Source organism: Myxocyprinus asiaticus, chromosome 3 (genome assembly GCF_019703515.2).
Source record: "Myxocyprinus asiaticus isolate MX2 ecotype Aquarium Trade chromosome 3, UBuf_Myxa_2, whole genome shotgun sequence".
NCBI lineage: Eukaryota > Metazoa > Chordata > Actinopteri > Cypriniformes > Catostomidae > Myxocyprinus > Myxocyprinus asiaticus.
In genome coordinates, this window is record NC_059346.1 from 60,609,757 (window position 1) to 60,632,970 (window position 23,214).

The 23,214-nt window shown below is 36.5% G+C and overlaps 1 protein-coding gene and 1 long non-coding RNA gene across 3 annotated transcripts in view; one reads left to right on the forward strand and one right to left on the reverse strand.

The window, feature by feature from the left end:
• The window catches only part of LOC127426463 (transcription factor COE2), a 45,195-nt gene extending 22,690 nt beyond the window's left edge, over positions 1-22,505 (reverse strand). The window contains exons 1-6 of one of the 2 annotated variants that reach the window (XM_051673308.1): positions 21,581-22,505; positions 19,497-19,653; positions 18,917-18,974; positions 18,510-18,565; positions 18,318-18,391; positions 16,377-16,445 (exon numbers count right to left, since the gene is read on the reverse strand). In XM_051673308.1, coding sequence (XP_051529268.1) covers positions 16,377-16,445; positions 18,318-18,391; positions 18,510-18,565; positions 18,917-18,974; positions 19,497-19,653; positions 21,581-21,714 — 548 coding nt within the window. In that variant the 5' untranslated portion in view covers positions 21,715-22,505. Of the gene's footprint in view, positions 1-16,376; positions 16,446-18,317; positions 18,392-18,509; positions 18,566-18,916; positions 18,981-19,496; positions 19,654-21,580 lie in introns of both variants that reach the window. The other variant, XM_051673299.1, reaches the window with a different exon arrangement.
• Positions 2,133-19,990, forward strand: LOC127426516 (uncharacterized). Its single transcript, XR_007894791.1, has 3 exons — positions 2,133-2,314; positions 19,231-19,330; positions 19,547-19,990. It is a non-coding gene; the product is annotated as an uncharacterized LOC127426516 (long non-coding RNA).
• Positions 22,506-23,214: the final 709 nt, after the last annotated feature.

Here is a 23,214-nt window from a genome sequence, read left to right on the forward strand (position 1 = left end):
TACTAAGAGTTTAGTAATAATGCACTTCTTAAACTGCAGTACATTAAATGGCAATTGGTAGGCTATACATTTCAGTATACTCTTAGATTAAAAAAAAAAAATAGGACAAAAATAGGACTTGAAATAGGAATTTCAAGCACAATATTGCGTTTACATTAGCTCTGTACTAAAACCCAATGAGATACCTACATCGGCAGTATTTTAAGGCAGCCTCCTAAGAAAACTGCTTTTGCATTTATCCTTCACAAGGAAGGTAATCCATGCATTGGGCCAAGTAAAACAATCCATCCAATATGTCCGAGGAAGCAAGAGTACCAAAATACTTTGATAAAAACAAATTCTGAAACACTTTAAATTTATGTTTCCTTTGTATAAAGGGGTTCATTAATGACTAATATGTTATTTACAAATGCATTATAAATTATTTATATGCAGTTATAACAACATGCGTTAAAAGGGTAACTTTCATCCTTGCCAAATAGTGAGCATTTTAACTTACATGTAAGAAATGCTTCATTAATACACTTATTCATAATTACATCAAAAAAAAAGAAAAAAAAAAGGAGGGATTGTATCATTTTGCTACAGTCTGCTTTGTGTTTATATTAATTACTGTAATGTTTTAATGTCTTGAATCACTTGTGTTGTCACGCTACATATTTCAGCTTTAATAAATGCTCCACAAGTTTCCAATTTACATTAAGATACATTTTCATAGGTTATTAATTCTGAATAGGTGTTGAGCATTTTTAACTAATGAGGTAAATGCCAATATTTGGCAGGTATTTCAATTTAAATTTTTCTTTATATTTGTGTTGTTATAACCGTACATCAGTGATTCATAATGCATTTGTAAATGTATTATTAGTCACTAATTAATATGTAATATATTTAATCCCTTAACAAAGGGAACATTAATGTAAAGTGTTAGCAAAAATTCTAATTAAGATGGACTAATTTACCCATTATTTGTGTGTGCTGTGTGTTTTTATGCTTATTAGAGTGTCATGCTGATGTTAAACTCTAGTGAAGGACGTCCAAACTATTGGAATCAATTTTGAGTTGAGTTTCCTGTGCACTTCATGTGAGAAGCACTATTTGTATGACTTGCTGCCTATGTAAAGAATCACTTGTCAGGTTCCATTTCTGTTAGGATGCTGCCTTAGAAGTCAGCTGCCTATGTATGCAGTAGACAGAAAGTAGACAGAGGCTCATTAGCTTTTGGAACATAGCCTATTTGTCCAATTTGTCCACATTGTTTTAGAATCATTTAAAATTTGAAGGTTTAAAATTTGCTGTACATGTTAACATGGCAGTTTATACAAACAATAACAGTTATACGTTAATATGTTTTTACATTTGTTATAACTCTCAGTACTCTCCTGACTGTACAGTAGCACTGGATGTCTATGTTAGCACAGATTTATTTAACCGATGCAGAACACCAAAAATAAAGTGTCTGCTTAGGCATTCATCACTGAGGGGAAACAAAGACCAGGCTATCTGCATGAATAACAGAGTGACAGACTGGAAAAGAGAAGGAAGAGATGTCTGCTTAATTAGCTAGTAATGATAGGATCTGATAAACAACATCTGTTTCAAAATTGGGGGTGAGGGGAAAGAGAGAATGAAGGATGCCAGCACTCACTGAACGTCAAACAGAAAAGCTTGATGTGAGTTTTGAGAAGAGAGCAGGCACAAAAAGAGGTAAACACAACGTAGAAAGGAAAAACAAAAGACTTTGGCCATGTACATAGTGTAGTTAAGTCACTCCTATTTTAGTAACACTTTACATTAATGTTCCCTTTGTTAAAGGTGCAATATGTAACAATTTTAATGTAATATTCCCCTTTTTATTGCCAATGTGTGAACGTCTTGTAACGCAACTTAAAAAATGAGCCCTTCCCAGACTTCCTAGGTTGCCTATTAAAGCCTGTAGACTGATTTTCATGTGAAGGGAGCGGGTCGGTTTTGCCGGAAAAATCCAAAGGATGTGACGTTTATGCGTGCTCCCGAGAGCCTTGCCTCAGACAGTAATAGCTTCTCTTCCGCTATTCAACAGCAACAACAAACTGCAACACTATGTAACGTTATCTTAGAGATGGAATCCAGCAAACGTCCGGCTCCCAGCACAACACCGACTCCTACACAAACTCAGAGTAAGCCAAAAAAAACAAAACATTTATCTACTGAATCCGTCTGGCTAAGCGGGAACGTGATTGCAGTCGATTGAAAACTAGAATGAACATCGACAGGGCATTTGATATCTGGAGGGACCTTCTTTTGGTTTTGGGGATCAAAACTTATTGGACAGGTAAGCTTACATAACTGCAAAGCATGTGAAATATAGTGCCATAAGGATTGATCTGTGTAATTTTAGCTAACTTGATCTTGCCTGCTAACGCTGACGAATTGCAAGCTACCTTGCTTAAATAATTTCAACAATCTTCTGTTTATACTAAAAGTCAGGTAAACAGGATAAATTTAAGCAAATACGATTGTTTCTTGATCGTAGTACAACATATGACATACAAAACATACAATAGTGCAACATAACAGTGCAGTGCAATAGTAAACTGTCTGGTATAATTCGGTAGTATGTAGCTGTATGTGTGTATCAGTATGCTATGTTAGCTGATAAGTAGTTTTAGTTTAGTCTCAAAGTTTGTAGTAAAACAATCATAATTGTGTAATTTTAATTATGTTACCTCATCTGTCAGCATGATGCCGGTGGATCACGTTCAGTCTCTTTGTACGTTGCGTCATTGTTTTGGCTGACGCTCGCTTGTGTCCCTATGGAGTGTGTGCATGAGCGCGAGCACGAGCAACAGGTAGCTGGCTGCAGTTCACTTAACGGCCACAGGTGTCATTAATAACAAGGGTTTCTGAATCTTACATACTGCACCTTTAATGGTTTATGAAGGGGTTCATTAATGACTAATATTGCATTTACAAATGCATTATAAATAATTTATATGCATTTATAACAACATACAAGAAGGGTGACTTTCATGCAATACCTGCCAAATAGTGAGCCATTTACCTGGCATGTTATAATTACTTAATAACACTTATTCAACATAAGTAACCTATGAAAATGTACTTTAATGGAAAGTGGACACATAATAAGCATTTATTAAGGAGTTGCCAACATTAGAAACCTATTATCATAAAGTTCAGTATGATGTAATGATCATCAGGCTTTATTATATGATATATGCTGCCTGTGAATGAACATAAAGACCTGAAAAGTGTTTTTACAGAGGATTTTAGGTAACTTGGGACACCACTCAGAGTAGCACCATTCTGTTGGCATCAATGTGACAGGGAAAGTGACAACACAAGTGAATCAAGGCATTACAGTAATTAATATAAAGACAAAGTGGACTGTAGCAAAATGACATTATCTCTCCTTTTAATCTTTCTATAATCGTTTGGAGTGTGCATAGACTCACCATTGCATTGTCATTTTAGATATGCTGATTTAAAATATCGCTCTATCCCTGTGCTTATTGGATAATCAGTCTGATAAATATGTTTTCTGTTATTCGATAGATTTCGTTATCCGCTTTGAAGTCATTGTTCGCACCTTTCCGAATAAGGTATTCAGCTTTACATTCCTTATAATAGTTTTTTTTTTTTTTTTTTGCTGCATTGCAACATAAAGCATGAATAAGGGCATTTTATGGTTTTGATTAAGATAAGTATAAATAAGAGGATTTTTTAGCATTTTGCATTTAGCATTATTTAGCATTAGTCACTCTTTTTATTCATCTTGTAAATTACTTATTAGTCATTAATGAACCCCTTTATAAACCTTTACAATGGGAACATTAATGCAAAGTGTTACTCATATTTTGATAGCTTAAAGGGATAGTTCACACAAAAATTACAATTCTCTAATTATTTACTCGCCCTCATGCCATCGCAGATGTGTATGAATGTTTTTCTTCTGCTGAACACAAACAAAGATTTTTAGAAGAAAATTTCAGCTCTGTGCGTCCTCACAATGCATGTGAATGGGTACAAAAATGCCCATAAGGCAGCATAAAAGTAATCCATTAGACTCCAGTGATTAAATATATATCTTCAGAAGCGATATAGTAGGTGTGGGTGAAAAACAGATAAATATTTAAGTCTTTTTTAACATAAATTCTCCTTTCTGCACAGTAGGTGGCAATATGCATGAACAATGCAAATTGCCAAAAACAAAAGAAGAAGAATGTGAAAGTAGCGACTGATAGTAAAGAAGGACTTAAATATTGAGAAACATCTCACCCACACCTATCATAGCTTCTGAAGGTATGGACTTAATCACTGGAGTCATATGGGTTACTTTTATGCTGCCTTTTTGTCCTTTTGGAGCTTCAAAGTTTTGGTACCCATTCACTTGCATTGTGAGCACCTACAGAACTAAAATATTCTTATAAAAATCTTTGTTTGTGTCCAGCAGAAGAAAGAAAGTCATACACGTTTGGGATGGCATGAGGGTGAGTAAATGATGAGAGAATTTTCATTTTTGGGTGAACCATTCTAGGACCAAACTCATGCCCTAAAAATTCAGGAAGTGACAACCGAATTATCATAAAATCCGTGAAGCATGTTCAAAACCTGAACAACTAGTTGTTAATGCAGTGACGTCACACTCTTCTGGACACTGACACCTCGCCTGAAGTATAATGCTCGAGAAATCACAGAAAAAAAGGTTCTTGTCTTGATTCATTCACAAATTTTGATACTGTCTGTCTCTCTCCACTGTAGTTGCTCCAACCAACTCTGTGGTTTAGGGCTACGTAAAATTCGAAAGATGTTATGCTGTTTAAAAGCAGAAGCTAAAGAGCATAAACACCACAGTGCCTCTGTCGAAAGTACAGATTTTATTTCCATGCAAATAAATAATATTATAAATAATTATTCTATAATAATAAGAGAAAAACTGCATGACGGAATATGTGGAGATCTGGCAGTAATGTAATGTCCATGGCTAATCCATAGCAAATGTGCACAGATGCAGACAGGAGTAAAGGGAGAGGGAGGAACTGTGCTGGAGGGGTATAGGAGAAAGAAAGAGGAGTAGAGAGACTAACGGGGCTCACAGCAGGCCTGCTGAGAGGCTGTCAGTGGCCCCATCAACCCTGGCCTGAGTCCTGACCGATTAATTACACACACACACACACACACACACACATAGTGTGGCATTAATTTTAAAGAAAGTAAGCATAAGTACACTTTCCAAGTAATACATTTCACCATTTGGGTTTTAAATGATAAAACAATAGATATACTGGCCATTTTCTGGCTGTCAAACACTGGTGAAACATGTAATGTCATAAAATACACATATGGTTACTCTGCTAGGACACCTCCATTAGCTTCATACATCCATTAACCTCATGCAACCCCGCGTCCACATGTGGACACTGTATTTTGGCTTCGCTATACGCAACGCATAATTTAATTTCATTTAAACCGACTGATCTCAGTTCAGGAGAATCTGTGCTGTCACAAAAGGGTTAAACTTTTGATGCATGGAGTCATGTGACCAAACAACATGGCACCGATCACACTGAAGATTGAGTTTGGTTGAAACGTCAACAAAACTACATCTGGTAAGAAACCCAATTAAGTTTTTTAATTGAAACCTGTTTGAGTCAATAGATTAGAGTCTCTAGTTTCATCCAATATGCCATTTTTAAAATTTGAGCAATTTATCACAAAATGACACACTGTTAAACTCAATGACCATGTACATGGACTGTATGCTCAGCTTAATTTAAAACATCCTATTTTCACTGTGCATTATCACACTGAGAATCAATGGATGCACCCAAAAGATGGAAAATGTTCCATTCAGAGGCGGTATACGGAGTAAGGATGAAAATAAGGTGCATTTCAAACTGTTCTGAGACCAATGCAGACAAACAGCACACTGGAGGTTAAGTCATTCACTAAATAGGGAGCAAGGGATTTACTTCCTATTTAAAGTTCAGTTTCAAGCTACAGATTATGTTTGGACCACTCAACATGTTTGGCAGACATGTGACAATGGTAATCAGTTCATAGATTGAGTTCATAATTTATAATATATAATTTTATTTTAGCATGGTTGGCAGTAGGGGTGTAATGGTACATGTATTCGTCCAGAACCGTCACGGTACTGACGTCACGGTTCGGTGCATGCAGTCAGACGAAGAATACATCTGAGTCAGTCACAGGCGATCCACACTCTAATCCAGAAGGGGGCGCGCGGTAATGCAACTCTGTTTGCTAACCACCACAACAGGAAAAAGAGCAGAAGAAAAAGAGACCATCTATGCACCAACCCAAAACAAGAATGGCTTCTCCTAATGCACAAGTTTTATTTTTCATTATTCTATTTATTTTGTACTTTTATAACACAAGAGTTGCTTTTCAGTTTTGTAGCTGATTGTGACCAAATACCTTTTGTTTTTTATCCACCCTACAAAAAAATATGGCCTATGCAAGAGTGCATTCTGTTTACTGCTTAGTGCTACTACACTAAAGGAGGCTGTACTGTACCAATTACCTCATGGGGGATTAAATGCCGCTAGGTGGAACAAACTGTAATTTGCACTACTGTCTGTTCAAAATAAATGAAAAGAAACCTAACATTTGGGATTTGTTGCTTTTTCCTGTTGTACCGAACTGATATAGAACCGTGACCCCAAAACCGAGGTACGTACCGAACCGTGACTTCTGTGTACCGTTACACCCCTAGTTGGCAGTGATGCTGGTCAATGATATGAATCAGAATTATTTATGATAATTTCTGATGTAATGTCTGTAACATCTCAAAAACATGAATAACCAACATTCCTGGAAAAATAAACAATTTGATAAAAAAAAAAAAAACAGACTTTCTATAGCTTGGTATTATTAAAAATTTCACAACGTAGTCTCACTGTCCACATATGAGGACAACTATTTGCTCTAAAAAGTTTTATTTTATTTTGTTGCTTGTTTATTAGGTGCTATTAGTTACAAATCAAAAAGGGAAATGGAAAATGCACACAGCAGTAATGCTCGGGTCTCAGGAGGATACGCTGTATGCCCAACTATCTTTCTAAGGATTAGAAAGTTAGATTTTGAGGTTATGCCCTTTAGTTCTTGATTTTATATTATAAAAGTATTAAATCCTCTCAAAGCACACTGAGCACTGACCTAAAGGCAAGGGCAAGAGAAGCAATTCTGAGTCAAAAAAAGTTTGAACGTGTTACTCAAAAAATTAATCCGCTACAAATGACTAATCACTTCTCTAAAAATGTAATCAGTTTACTTGACTCATTACTTCATGGAAAAAAATAATTACATTACTTATTACTTTACTTTAAAGTTACTTTCGAAAAGAAAAGTTTTTCCGCTCATCAAATTCAAAATGTCTATATTGTGGGGGGCATGTCTTTATCATTTGTACAATATGCCAATCTATTCAGTCACAAATACATCACTTGTCCAAATACCAAATCCTCCAGTATTTACAAAAACAGGAATGTACAAGGAAGAAAGTTGGGGTGTTAAGGCAAACAGAAATGTTCAGAGACCTTCACATGGATGAGATCTTCTGGATTTCCTCCCAATTGCTGCCAAGCAGACACACAAACAAACAAACAGAGGGGCCAGGCTAGCAGCGGGGGGCATAATTAACTCATTAGTGAAATTTAAGACAGTCAAACACCAGTGCCATCACACACACACACAGGCACAAATACACATCCTCACACATGGCTGCATAACTGAACTTAAGGCTGGCTTCATCACTGGCTGAAGAAGTGTAGATCTAGTTAGGTTCAAATGAACTCTTTTATATCCTGTTTGGGCCTTTAACATTGTAATTAATTATTAAATAATGCAAATGACTGAATGATTAAATGCAAATAAATGTTGCTTGTTTTAAACCTGTAAACACATAGATGTCTAGGGTTGCTGGGTGGTTAATTAAGCACTCTTTAATATTCTATGTGGGAATATGCAGTGATATGGTTCAAAGTAGAAAAAACAAAAGGCAAAACAAATAAGGCAGTTTTCTACATGTGCTTCTGTAGTGTAAAAAAAAAAAAAAAGCACTTATGATACTCTCACACGATGATGCCCGGTGACTAGGCGGGGCCCAGAATAATGTTTTTAAATCCTGCTGTCCAGTAAGTGGTACAAATCTACCATAGGATCCAGTTGAAGGCCATTATCAATGAGTGTGTTTACATGCACAATCCCATTATGTTAATAAGCCGACAGCTTATGTTGTCATGTAAACGCCCTAAATGGTTTTCCTTTTTCTTGGTAAATTCATAAACAACTTAAATTACACGTGTAGATTTTTGCCCATTATCCCGATTTTGCATTGCCTCTAAACACTTGCAGATATATTGAATGTGCGCTACTGTTGTACATATGCCTATTTATGTTTTGACAAGAAAAGAAGAGTCTAATGTAAACATGGCTTCCTTGCATTGTCAGATATTTTAAATCAGTTGATTTCTGGTAGTTATCTGCGTATTGATGTACATGTAAACACATTCATTGTGACTACTGGTTTCAACAGACACATTTATGTTGAACATTACATTTACATTTATTCATTTAGAAGACATTCTTTTTCAAAGCATCTAACAAATGAGATCTATTTATTATGGATAATAAAATCTATTTATCATAAAATTTAGTTTAATCATAAAGGAATGTAGAAATGTAACTGCAGAACAGTAGAGAATATATAGAAAAGTAGCTGTATTTGGTGCACTCTAAATGTCCTAATCAGGATTTGTCCAAAATCTTTCTCTCCATCTATTTAATGGTTTTGGTCTCCCCTGGGTTTGATTAGCAAAGTGAGATGGGACAGATGCTACTATTCCTATCACTGTGTGAATTTTATAGATCAGTGCACTCATTACAGAACAGAACAGAACAGAGCTAGTGATGCAAATGAAACTCTACCTCAGACCTCTAAAAACAGACTCAAGCTTGTTAGTACTCTTTAATGAGTGGAAGTCCTTTAATTGGTATGATGGCTCTTAAATTTGAGATGTATTATTTTAATTTTTTTTAGTTAGTTAAGAGGTTAGCTGGCTATATAGGCTAAAATTGGTGGTGAATGCAGAAAAAAAAACTTGCTGGAATTGAAGTTTGCGAGGTCCACGGCATCGTGTCTTCATTAAAGAGTTTTGCGAAAAAGTTTGCGCATTCCTCAAGCACATCTCTATATTACTGTTTGTTTTCATGGATATGTATCTACATTTTGGGTACTTATTATATATATAAATGGACCAAGTCAACACCAATATCCAATATCTCTCCAAAGATAGGTATTTTGATCGTTCACACACAGATGCAATCACGAGTCGTGAGTGCTCTTCTTGGACGTGCAAATACGCAGTGAGTGCTGGATGGCAAACACAAGGAAAATAGTAGCTGTGTCCCAAATGACACACTATACACTATGCACTTACAAAATATACTATGCACTCAGCCATGTAGTATTTGGTATTACTGAAACCGTGGAAAGACTGGTACCCTTACTTTTTATATATTTTTTAATATTAAATAATATTAATATTTTAGTATCGACTTGATACCGAAGTACTGGCACTTTTGAAAACTTTCTTAGCTTTACTAAAAACATTCTACCTAGTACACACCTAGTAGCCCACCCTAGCTCCACCAATGGCAATCACAATTGAAGGGCTGTTATTATAAAATGAAACAAGTATGTATACCAATCCAATAGCCTTATTCTTGAGGTTAAGAGGCAACTATTGACTAAATTGTATCATATTGATTATTTTGTTTGTTTAACCATCTGCTTTGTTCCTTATAACAATCAATTAAAGGGATATTGCAAGGAATTGATTACCCACTCCAACCCTCTCCTGCTTCTTTTCAACGGCTCCTTTTTAACCCCCACTGGCTATATGCATCCATTTATTGAACCTAGTGTGGTACTGATTTGCTAACCCTCAAGCTGTTATCCACACAGCTGTATGTTCACTACTAGAGAAATTCAGATATATGATGCCCAGAGAAACCTTTATCATGTGATTTACTTAGCACCCATATGGAATAAGTGCTTTTAATTTGCCTGACTTATGCTTTGCATGACACTAGGATGAAGTGAATATAATTGACACTGATTCACACACACAGCTCGTGATCTAAGTATGCAAACCCAAATGCTCATTAACATATCACCCCTGTTACTAATTTGCATGAAAGCATTTTCGAAGTAACAGCTTGCATCCACAGGATCAAAGTGAATAGCCAAACCTGCTGGTGTGTTATTGATCAGTCATTGATTGTGTTAAATTGACTAAGTTGGTCTATCAATCAATTTATCACTTACACATGGCAACCACATGATAAGACCCTCTGAAAAAAGAATGTGTAAAGCAGATAAACTAAAAAACTAGTGAAGGTTTCCAAATGTGTTTAAAAAAAATGTGTATAGGATACTGATGGAAATCAGACACTTAAAAATATCATAAAAAGATAAAACAAGGGTTCGAGTGTTCTGACTCTTTATCTGAAGTCATAATTATTGATGACTTATCACAATGATGTAATTTCCTTTGTTCTTTGCTATGATGACTGGGGGATTCTCAAAATTCTGGGGAAAAAAATGTCTTTTTCCAGCCTTGACAAAAGATTACATGTTAGTGTGTGGATCCAAAAGTCTCTACAGACACCAGGTGAAATAATCATTAGAGTATTAGAAGAAATAGAGAATTATCCTGGTTATCTTGGTCCTTTTATGTACAATCGGCTCTATCTACAGTACACTGATTGGCATCAATGAGCCTGGCAGGCCCAAGAGGACTTTTGGGGAACATAATGTGACAAAAGCCTCCTTGAGGATAAGCTGAGAGCTATTCTGTCCCCTTTCACTAATAACAGGATTAGTTTTGGGGGGGTTCAGAAAGGGGGAAGAAGAGAGAGACAGACTGAGCAGCAGGTCCAAACAAACGCAGATTATAAAAGAAGGTGGGGGGTGTAGGTGCTTTGGGATTTCAATTTCCACATGGACTGGGGGGGTGTCCTGATGGAGCTGACTAATTATATCAATATTAGGGGAAAAGGTTGTAGGTGGCAGGGAAAAGAAAGGCAAGAAGAAAAGGAGTAAACATAGACACCAAAGGTTATTAAAGTGAAAAATATTCAGATTCTTAATTAGTGACTTTGTCTTGTTTACCAATAAAGAGCAAAACTGCATGAAACCTGTTTTCAGAGAATGTATGATATAGATAAGAGTATTTTGTCTTGTTCCATTGGTAGATTTTTTTTTTTCACTTGTTTTAAGTATAAACAAAATATAACAAAAGAAAACATGACAACTAAATGAGAAAAAATACACTTACATTTAAGAAGTCTTAATATGTTATGCAGATTTGCTTCTCAGGAAAAAATATCTTGTTTTAAGGATGTTTAGATATTTTTACAGAAAAACAAGACAAATGCACTGATCAAGAATATGCTTTTTGTTTGTTTGTTCTGTTTTTTAGTACAGGCTATAACTAGCAAAAAATATAAAAATTACAATAAATCTGAATTTAGTATTGAAAATTAAGTATGGCTTCCAACAGATGTGTTAAACTCCTTTTCCAACTTCTTTGCTTAATCTCATTTGTTGTTTAACTCTTCTTGGTCTTTCAAAAGTTATTGTGTTGTTTCATATTGTTACACAGTCATTGAAAAAGATGTGGTGCAAATCTCAATGTTAGCTATTTTCACACATTATATTGCACAGTACAGTTTGGTTTAAAAAATTTACATTGACCCAATGATTTTCAAAATTGTACACAATATATATTCTGATGATCTGAGTTGTAAGTCACCCTAAAGATGGCAACAACAACAAAAAGCCAACCACTTCCAACACACTGTATACTGTTGCCAAATTAAAAAGGTATCCTAATGTTTCACTAATGAGGCAATACACAGCCCAAAACATCTGTCAATACTAAAAATGGCTGTCTAAAACCTTCATTTTATGGAACCTCTGGGTAAGTCTGGCCTTGTTTGGAGAACTGAAGAGATAGAAGGAAAATGGAGAGAGAGAGAGAGAGAGAGAGCGAGAGAGAGAGAGAGAGAGAGAAGAGGAGAGGAGAGTAATTTAGCAAAGAATAAAAACAGCTGTGGTGCTGAAAAATTCTGGGAAAATCTGAGAGACATCAGACCATTTTTCGCGAAAGCATGAGCAAATCCTCTGAGATGCTCTGTCATCATTGTTAGCTTGAACAGTGTAGGGAGAGGTAGAGAGGGATATACTGTATACACTGCATCTGAAATTGCTTACTTTCAGAGTATGTACTGCATTTGATGAAGGAAGGCACTTCTCTGCAGGTTTTTTAGGTATGCAGGTGAGTAGTATGTATACATTCCTGATATACTTAATCTGGGAACATGGGCATTGTCTCATGACCCAAATATATGTCGCAATAATAACAACAACAAGCACAATTTAAGCACAAGGAACATCTTTTTTGGTATAAATGGCACTTACTCTTTTATGAATAGTGAAGATTCAGACACCCTACTCCATTGGCATACTGTTTTTGGCATACTATTAGGGAAATATGCATATTTGGATGCAGTGATAGACTTGTATATAGTGAAACTGTAATATCCATATCGACCAAAAGTACTGTTTAATACTATCCATTTTGTCTTAAACCCCATGACAGATGCTTTTTTGGACGCTACTCAAGAGACCTGTGATGAATTTTTTTACATTTTTACTCACAAAATCGAGCATATTAAAGGTGCTATTGTACCTCCACAATTTGATCAACCACTAATACATCCAGCTCTCTGCCTCACTTTGAGTTTCGTCAGAACAGTTAGCAGATGTAGTCTCCAAGATGAAGTGTTCCAGTTACAAGCTGGATATTCTATCTCCGCGCCTTTTTAAAGACGTTTTTACAACTATTAGTTCCAGTGTGACAGCGATAGTTAACAACTCCTTAGTAAATGGAGTTGTTCCAAGCAGTTTTAAGCATGCAATTCTACATCCTTTGTTAAAAAAGCATTCTTTGGATCTGGCAATACACAATAATTATAGGCCAATTTCTAAATTGTCTTTTTTTTTCCAAGATCTTGGGGAGAGTTATCTATTCACAGCTTTACTCTTATCTAAATACATTTGGCATTTTAGACACATTTCAGTCTGACTTCAGACCCTTGCACAGCAGTGAATCTGCATTGCTCAAGGTTACTAATGATATTTTTCTCTCCGTGGATTCAGGCTTACATGTTGCCTTAGTCTTGTTAGATCTTGGTGCCGCGTTCAACACTATCGACTATAACATTCTTCTCAATCATCTCGAGTGTAGGGTTGGCATCCAGGGTATGGCCCTCCAGTGGTTTGCCTCTTATCTAAAAGGTAAGATGTTTCTGTAAATGTAGGGAATTTCTCTTCTACATAGGCTCATTTATCATGTGGTTTCCCTCAAGGGTCACTTTTAGGACCCTTGTTATTTTCCTTGTATATGCTTCCTCTGAGCTCTATTTTCCAGAAGTACAGCATATATACAGCAGTTATGCTGATGATTCCCAATTTTACTTACCAGTGAGCTTAGACAAGAAGTGTTCATTTGATAACATCCTAAATTGCTTCGAAGATATTAAACATTGGCTGGCAAACAATTTTTTTAAATTAAACAAAAGCAAAACTGAAGTTCTGATTTTAGGTCCCTCCATGTCCTCCTTACCTGGCCTGGCCACCCAGTTAGGTCCTCTGTCATCGAATGTACAAGATCATGTAAGAAGTCTTGGAGTGATTTTAAATTCATCATTACTTTTTAATAAGCAAATTAGTGCCATTGTCAAGGGTAGCTTTTTCCACCTGAGATCTATCGCTAAAGTCAAACATTTTCTTTCCAGCAAAGACCTGGAAATTGTGATCCACTCACTAATTTCATCAAGGTTAGATTATTATAACTCATCATACATTGGCCTCCCTCAAACTGCGTTATCCCACCTACAGCTGGTTCAAAATGCAGCAGCTAGACTTTTGACAAGGTCAAGAAAGAGGGATCACATTACCTCTGTATTAGCATCTCTACACTGGCTTCCCATAAAATTCAGGGTTGATTTTAAAAATCTGCTTTATGTTTACAAGGCACTATCTGGTCTCGCACCCAAATACATCAGTGGTCTTCTCATCCCTTACTCCCCCACCAGAGCAACAAGGTCTTCTCATCAACTTCTTTTGAGGGTTCCTTGTTGTCACTATAGATCTAAGGGTGATCGTGCCTTCTCTGTGGTAGGTCCTAAACTCTGGAATAGTCTCCGTTACCATGTGAGGTCAGCTTCTTCAATAGCCATTTTTAAATCCTCTTTGAAAACGTATTTTTATTCTTTAGCATTTGAATAGGACTTTTTAATAGGTTAAATTAGGTAAATACTTGATGCAGTTTTTAATTGTATCTATTTATTTATTTATTATTATTATTATTATTATTATTATTTTATGTGTATAATTCTGGGATTGTATATTTATTTGATTGATTTGTAAAGCGCTTTGGGTCAAATTCTGTTGTTTTTAAATGTGCTCTGTAAATAAAGGTTGACTTGACTTGACTTGAGATAGCTTGGGGGGTGATCAGGTTGAGACAGCGAGAGATTCAGAATGAATGAGAAAGCAAAAGAAGTAGCTTATGTAGCGCACACAGACATTTAAAAGGTTAGTTCACCTAAAAATGTAATTTCTCTCATCATTTACTATCCCTCATGATATCCCAGGTGTGTATAACTTTCTTCCATCATCAGAACACATCTGAAGAAAAATAGAAAAATATCTTTGCTCAGTAAGTCCTTAAAATGCAAGGGGGCGGGCCTGGGTAGCTCAGTGGTAAAATACGCTGGCTACGCGCCTAGTTCGCTAGTTTGCTAGTTCGAATCCCAGGGCGTGCTGAGTGACTCCTGCCAGGTCTCTTAAGCAACCAAATTGGCCCGGTTGCTAGGGAGGGTAGAGTCACATGGGGTAACCTCCTCGTGGTCGCCATAATGTGGTTCGTTCTCAGTGGGGCGTGTGCTGAGTTGAGCGCGGATGCTGCGGTGGATGGTGTGAAGCCTCCACACGCGGTATGTCTCCGTGGCAACATGCTCAACAAGCCACGTGATAAGATGCATGGGCTGATGGTCTCAGACGCGGAGGCAAATGAGATTCATCCTTCGCCACCCAGATTGAGGCGAGTCACTACGCGACCAGAGGACTTAAAAGCGCACTGGGAATTGGGCATTCCAAATTCCAAATAATTTAAATTAATGTCTTCTAAAGCGAAATGATCGCTTTTGTTGTGGAAAAGATCAATATTTAAGTACGTTTTTATTTTAAGGACCTACTGAGCTAAGATATTGTGATGAGGAGGGGGGCATGGCAGGGCCTTGATGATGCATGCCTTTTGCTGAGTTGACTAATCAGCGGGAGAGAGATAAGGGGGGCCGGAGACGTCAGTTCAAGAGAGAGAGAGACACACACAAAGCTCATTTTATGTTATGTTTGAGTTCAGTTTGTTATTAAAGTTTTACGTCGACTGTTCAGCTGTTTCCCGCCTCCTCCTTGTACATCTTAAGAACCTTGTTACAGATATTTTTCTGTTTTTCTTCAAATGTGTTCTGATGAAGAAAGAAAGTCATACACACCTGGGATGGCATGAAGGTAAGTAAATGATGAGAGAATTTTAATTTTGGGGTGAAATATCCCTTTAAAACTGAGTTGTAGTTTAAGTAGCATGGTGGAAATAAGTACTTATTTCGAAAATAAGTACGAAACTGATCCTATTTCAGTCAGGAGGCAAATAATAAAAAACACAAATCACAGACACTGACTGAAAACAAACAGTACAGAGCGGTCAAAAAGTCCACCAAAACCATAATTTGGTAAGCAAAAAAAAATTAAAATTGAAATAATAATGAGAAAATAATGCAAAATAGAAGCATTTTCACTAGTGGTCTCCAGTGGTGGAATTTTTTACCATAATGTAAATTGACCAAACTGTTTTCAACCCAAACAGACAAAATATCTGTTTTGATATCTATTTCTACATTTATAATTAAGACTTTTATACTGACATTGAGATAAGCAGCTCAGGCTCATACTCTCAAACAAACCCTCTTAATATAAAAGTTTCTCATGTTTATTTTCCCCTTTAGTCAAACTAATTGTGGAGATCACACAAACTATTTGTTACTTGTTTTAGGCAATGTCCACAATAGAAAGTTGTTTTTTCTCCACCAAAAATGGAGCGCATCAAAAACGTTCTCTTTACCACATACTTTGGAAAACGACGATGAAACTGAAACAGAGTTTTCAATCAAAAACAGATTGGTGTGGATGTGGCCCTAGTTTAATAAACTGAACTTACCTGTCAATGATGACAGGGTCAGATGGCGTCTCATTGCGATTACCACAGCTTTTTTTCTCACAACAGCGACTGTGTATGAAAAAGAGAACAAAATGAAAGAGTTAAGACTTGTTCTGAAAGGCAGCATAAAACCACTACTACTGAGATAATTAAGGGACTCTGCAGAAAAAGGCAGGCCAGCAATCTGTCACATTGATTGTGAATGATCAAGCTCAGCCCCGCTTCTAAAACATACACACACGACCCTACACAGAGCAGACAACCCACACACACCAGGCATCCACCCCCCCCCCACCCCCCCACCCCTTCTTGCACCACGCCACCAGCATAAAAAAGTGCCCCCCACCCCTGGCCATCTGCCTATATGCTTTCTCCTTTCCCCCGCCCCACAAACCCCCCCAGTCAGACAGAATCACTCCCCAGCTGTGTCGCCTGCCCTCTGCACCCCCTTCCCCATCAGCTCTGTTATTAACCAGCTGTGAGCGCCCACTCGGGCATCTGCTGGCTACACAATGGGGGCAGAAACCATTCTGACTCCCCCTTTGCCCTCCCTGATGCTGTCCTCAAGCCTGAGGTCACCGCACACCCTCTGTTCTTTCTGTCTCCTGTGACACTTTCTGTCGATCTTTCTTTTAACCCAGCTGTCATGTGTGCTCTTAGACATTAACTTGTGCTCGTCCTGTACAGAAAATGTTTTGCTTATGATACCGTACCTCGTTTGTGTATTGAGTCATTGTTACAAGTTTAGAGTAAGAATCAGTCTAGGAAAATATTTTAGAAGAAGGCTGGACTCTCAGCATGTTCCCTGATGATAGATTTTTTAATGTATTCAAGCAGCGTGGCTACTACTGCTGTTTTGTACAAGTTGCCCAAGGTGGATAACAATGATAGCATGCATTATTTTTTACATTTCAGTGAATAGTGGTTAATTTAGGGAGTTTTTTTTTTTTTTGGGGGGGGGGGGGGTATTCAACCCAATCCAATAATAATAATAAATGTACGAGATGGTGAAATTGTAAGAAATTAAGTCAAATATTTTTTATTTGTTTACGCTTTTCACTACACATATTGTTTCAAAGCAGCTTAACAGAAAATTATGCTGTAATGTCTTAAAGTCCTTTTTGTACAGTTTAAATAACCCAAACCCAAACAGTAATCTAACAGTAAAGTCTAACTAGATGAGGAAAGCATATTTTAAAGTTTTTGACATACATCAGTCCTCTGTATTGCATAAATAGTGTGGAATGAGTGACCAAACTTGTTCACAGACATTTCCTTTTTTTTAAATAAAGTGTTGGGTTGGAGGCAAGCAAATATGTGATGCTTGTATTGTACCAATTTGAAATAATGTTTGTTGATTAGTTGGTCTAAAAGTTATACCTTTTCATACTAGCCAAGACATAATAATATCTTGTGATTTTGCCATCTCATACAAATTATTATGAGTTGTCATGACACTACTGTTGGTGAAAATATTAAACATTGTTGAAAGTGATGTAGGGTTAAACAATTTGTTCATCAATACCTTGCCGATGAGAGTATTTTTTATTTTTTTTTTCTGTGTTGTTAAAACATAGGTGACAAATGTGTATTTACATGGCACAAAAGTACCAAGGAGTTGCATGACTTCCCACAGGATGCTGACAGAGCAAAGTTCTGGCAATGAACTCCCATCACCTCCGAAATGTTTGTGTGCAGCAAGCACTGTTAACAGGAGAGCTTTGAGTATTACAGATAATATTAAATAATGTCACCTTCAATTGAATGGTAGTCCAGTCATCGCTAACATTTTTAATCTTTATTGGGGTTTTAGTAAGTAGTGATCTTGAAATTACTATAGACAGTGCTAAAGCAAACCAGATTTGCTAAATTTTTCTGAAACAGGAGACACAAAAAGACCTGTGCAGCAAAAGTATGAATTGGTTTGTGTTTTTTACTCACCTGCACATAACCTCATGAGTTAGCAGAACACGACACATTTCTGGATTCTTGTTTTGTCCTTCATATGATATGGGCTAAACCATGGAGAAGAGAATTTAAAAGGAGTTATCAACACACTGTAGAGCAAAACTAAGAAAGTTTTTAATGTTGCTAGTTGGACATTAGCCTCAGAAACACAAGGTGGAGCATTACCTGTTTAGTGACAGAATCGATTAGTCGTGCATAAAGGTCTTGTTCTGTGCGAACACCTGTAAACAGAAACAACACAGACTTTGTTGACACCTCTCTCTTAGCTAAATGAAAGCAAAAATTATGTGACGAATGAAAAGGGTATGTCAGATAAATATGGAACAACATTGCAATTGGGTCAAATAGCAGGAGCATGTGGGGTGAGATGTGTCAGTAGTTTTATTACAGTAGTGTAGAGTCAGTTGTGTCTTTGTTGAGAAACATCAATAAACAATATAAAATGTTCATTTAATGCATAAAATAGATCACAAGATCAATGCTTGTTTGAGTGAATAAACTTTAAGTCCCAATGGACAGAAAAATATACACAGACATACAGGTATATAGGTGGATAAAATTGATGAACATACCATTGCTATAAAGGAGTTGGAGTTTATAGTGAGTGCCATTGTTGGTCTTTTCTCCAGTCTGCTCCTTCGAACAATGGCAAAAACAGATGCGAGAAGAACAAAGAATTTGATTGTGCTAAATTAACATTTAGGAGACTGCATGCATTCCAAATTCAAAACAGGAAAACATACAAGTTTATGACTGAGTAATGACTACAGTAACTAACAGGTAATAAACTCTTATGTGTGTGTTTTAGAGTCCCTGAACATGTTTTCTGAAGGCTGTTCTATCAAAATCTGTGTTTTGTCCTTTTCTTTCTTCTCTAACTTGACAGCTAACTGGCCTACAGAGAATCTACCAAAGCCCAAGGAGTGATGAAAAGTAGAGAAGAAAAGTGGATGGGGAGACAGAGAATAAGATATACAGTAAATAAGGTCAGAGTACCACAACAACTAACAATAACACTCATTTTTAGGTAAAAAATGTAGGATTTGCCTTCATACATACCGTATATTAGACAGACAGAACATTTGTAATGTTCAATCTATTGATTACCATTCAGTAATGTCTAATCAATGTAAAATATAATAAAGAATATACCTTATCCTGCTCCACAAAGTCAACAAATGCGGTCCTCTCCACCTCCACAGGTTGCCCATTGCGATCATAGAGTGCCAGCACGAAATGGAAGAAGTTTGACTTTCTGAGGTTGGAGGGAGGCTGCTTTTCAAAGTGAGCTCGGGATAAGGCCACTCCACTGTGGATGAGGGGTTTTGGAGAATAAACAGTAGACGGTTTATATTTTTACACACTGCTTTCACAATTTGCATACTGTAGCTTGACCACTCACTCAACATTGCCTTCAATACAATTCTTAATTCAAATCCTTCCACACACACTGAAATCTCTTGCTGTCATATAGCTCCAGATTTGTTAGTTGTTAGTGGTCTCATTTGCGCACAAAACGCATGATTTTGAACCACATTTGTATTTTAGAATTGGATAGTTCTGTGATGCATGAATTCACATATTCACCTGTTTGCATTAATAATGTAGTAATAGAAAACTAAGGTGATAAAAAATATCTTAAAGTTGTGAGATTAAAAGTTTGTTTTATAGAATAGCTGTTTCATAAAACTCCATTTACATAGTTTAGATTATTATTGCTTTATTATTATTATTATTATTATTATTATGGAATTCATGATTTTCTCTTGGTCGGGTTCTCATTGAAAAACGTGAACACCTTGAGCGCATGTACGTATCAAAAACGATGAGGATTTCGAGATTCGTATTAGCATCTTGTTAACTTCACTGACTCGTTTGTAAATACAGATAATGTAATGAAGCATGGATCTGAATCTCTATTGACCTTATTCCGCATATTTAGGTGCTCTCGTTAATTTCTAAAACTTTCAAATTGGTTAAATCACAGGATTATAAGACTCAATCTTCTATAAGATTTCGAAAATCGTCGACTTATTTTGGGTGACGTGAAGATTCGGAACAAACGTTTGTGTTTGCAGCATCATCAGAAATAGTCATCATAAAAGTCTAAACTTTAATACAGTATGGACTTGTTGCACCATCCAAAATTAGCCATCAAAGCTTTTAAATAAATTGCTGACCGTTAACGAATATTGACTGCTATAAAAATTATCACCTCAAACCTACAACTTTTAACATTTAGTTCAGAGACCGAAATGATAACTTGTTAATTGACTGCTAATATTTAAAAAAAAAAGAAAAAGAAGGTAGACCAACGAACAACCGCAGATGGTTGTTGTCATCGATTTATTTACAGAACTACTATCATTAGGCTCCAGAACAGACGGATCCAAACTTAAAAATCCAAATGCAATAGACGTTAGTTTAAATTCGTTAACAATAGACTTAATAGATGGTTATTACTAGGCTATTGATATAACTACTGCAGTCTAAGAATGAAAATAAATAAATACATTTCAATATTGAGATTTGTCAGTTGTGCTTAGGCTATAAGCACGGTATAATTGTTGGACAACGAAAATAAACAGTAGACAACGACTACTGTTTGGATGAGCAAGAAATGAAAGGGGAACGAGAAGTTCCACAAGCAACCGCCGTTCAAGTGACGCGCTCAAGCGTCATAAGATAACATTATAAATGAGTGAATCACCGTGAGACAACCCGTGTTTTGTGGTATTGTCTTGTTTTGTTTTGGCTCTTTCAGTCGGCTCGTGTCACCCTCAGCTAATTGCAGCACTATAGGCGAGCAGAGCTATTTATCTCTGTACCATTTTATGGTTGCGCGGCCAAAGAGATTGCTGTTGCTTCAACTTTTTTTTTTTTTTTTTTTTGCAAGGGGATGTTTAAAAATGTGCAATTAAATTGTAAATGATAAATGAAATTAGCTTAATAATTATCATTATATATATATATATATATATATATATATATATATATATATATATATATATATAAACAGTGCTCGGAAATCGCACGTGCAAATTTTATAATATAGACTAGCGCGGCAAATATTTAGCATATGTTAATACAGCTATAAGCCCAAATTCTGCTCTGTTGGGCTCTATTAGGTTCTGTTATTTGGGATACATGGATAGCATTAAAGGCAATTTCATACAGTCTTTATGTGATGTACTTTGATATATGAAAGCTTTAACTAAATGACAGAAGTCAGTTACCTCTGTGCTGCAATATTTGCATCAATAACACCAACATTCCGCACCCAAGAACGGACAGGATCCATTTCTTCTTCCAAAGTTTGCACTTTCGCCCCACTGGTGTTTCTTGCCAAGTGATCTTGACTCCAAAACATTTAAAATAAAATCGGAATGACAAGACAACCTCCGGTGAAAAACTGCAGAAGGACTACTACAAAAATTCAAAAGTATCTGAAGATGCTGCTCGCCACTATGTCAAGATATCACGATTTCCTCCGATTTTTAGAATTCCGATATTCTTCAAGAGAAGGCTGTGATGTTCTCCTTCTTTTTATAAGTTATCAGGGAACCTGCTGCGTAGACTTGTCCTTTTTCGGTACCCATGCATTGTTGAAGCCAAAGTTAAGTACTTCGTCCGTTAACTACAGTCACATGTTCTATAGGAGCAACAAACCCTTCCCAAATAGTGTCTTTCTCTGCAAATATATACTGTTACACTGCTACAATATACATCCACAAGAGGCTCAAAACTTGAGGCGGCGTGCTCTGCCTATTACCTCCTGTAAATGATGAGGATGCAGCGAACAGGCGTTTAAAACCACGACAACGTGATGATGCAGCCAGTGTCTATTGGGACCTGGATTATGAATGGGTTCCACTGCCAGATCTCGAGAAAGAGGAGGGGCAAATCCGTATTTGGAGAAAACCCGCAGTCATATTTGGACGCTGAGGTCTGATTTTAGAGTTAGACTTCAGAATTCATGGAAACTTCCTTAATAAACCGGAATGAGGACACGTCTATGAACACTAACGATATCGAGGCATTCTTGAGGCATACGGATTGAAATAAAATGGCTTATTTAAATGTCAAGTCTTAGCTATTATATAAGACAGGTTGTGTGTTGTAATGGATGTAAATAAATGATAGAAATTCGTATTTTTAATAAAGTCTGCATAGTTTACTAGAAATTGGATGCGACAAATTCACCTATCTTTTTGAGCCTATAGTGTTTTCTTTAAATAAATGAATTCTAAAATTTAATTGTTTTAATGTTATGAATAGCTAGGATTACATGCTTTGATTTCGTACAAACTGTGCGTGTTTTTTTATAGTTTTTCTTTTTAATAAACGCATCTATTACAAAGAAAAACGTATCGTAAATGAGTCTGAAAGACTGACATCTGTGGGCAGAAAAGCAGCAGACGGGCAAAACTGCGCTCACGCTGTAAGAAGAAGCCTTTCCATCTTTTCTTGCTACTGGATGGGGTTATTGTCTGTGCGTGAGGCTCAAAAAACTAAACAATAAGTAAGAGCCCCCCCCCCCCCCCCCCCCCACACACACACACTACCACCACCCGGCTTATACCAACCATCTGCCAGCACGCCTCGAAGTCAGCTGTTCACCCTATTATGTGACCTGTTGCGGAATCCATGCATTCTGCAACTTGCTTATTGTTTTATACCGCATTTGCATGCCTTATGAAAAAATATTTTGTCATCAAGAATAAATAGGCTTGTTGCGTTAAAAAAAAAAAAAAAAAAAAAAAAATATATATATATATATATATATATATATATATATATATATATATATATAATATTTTACTAATATCTGCTAATATTTTCTACAAGCGGCTGCAATACCAGCTGTCAC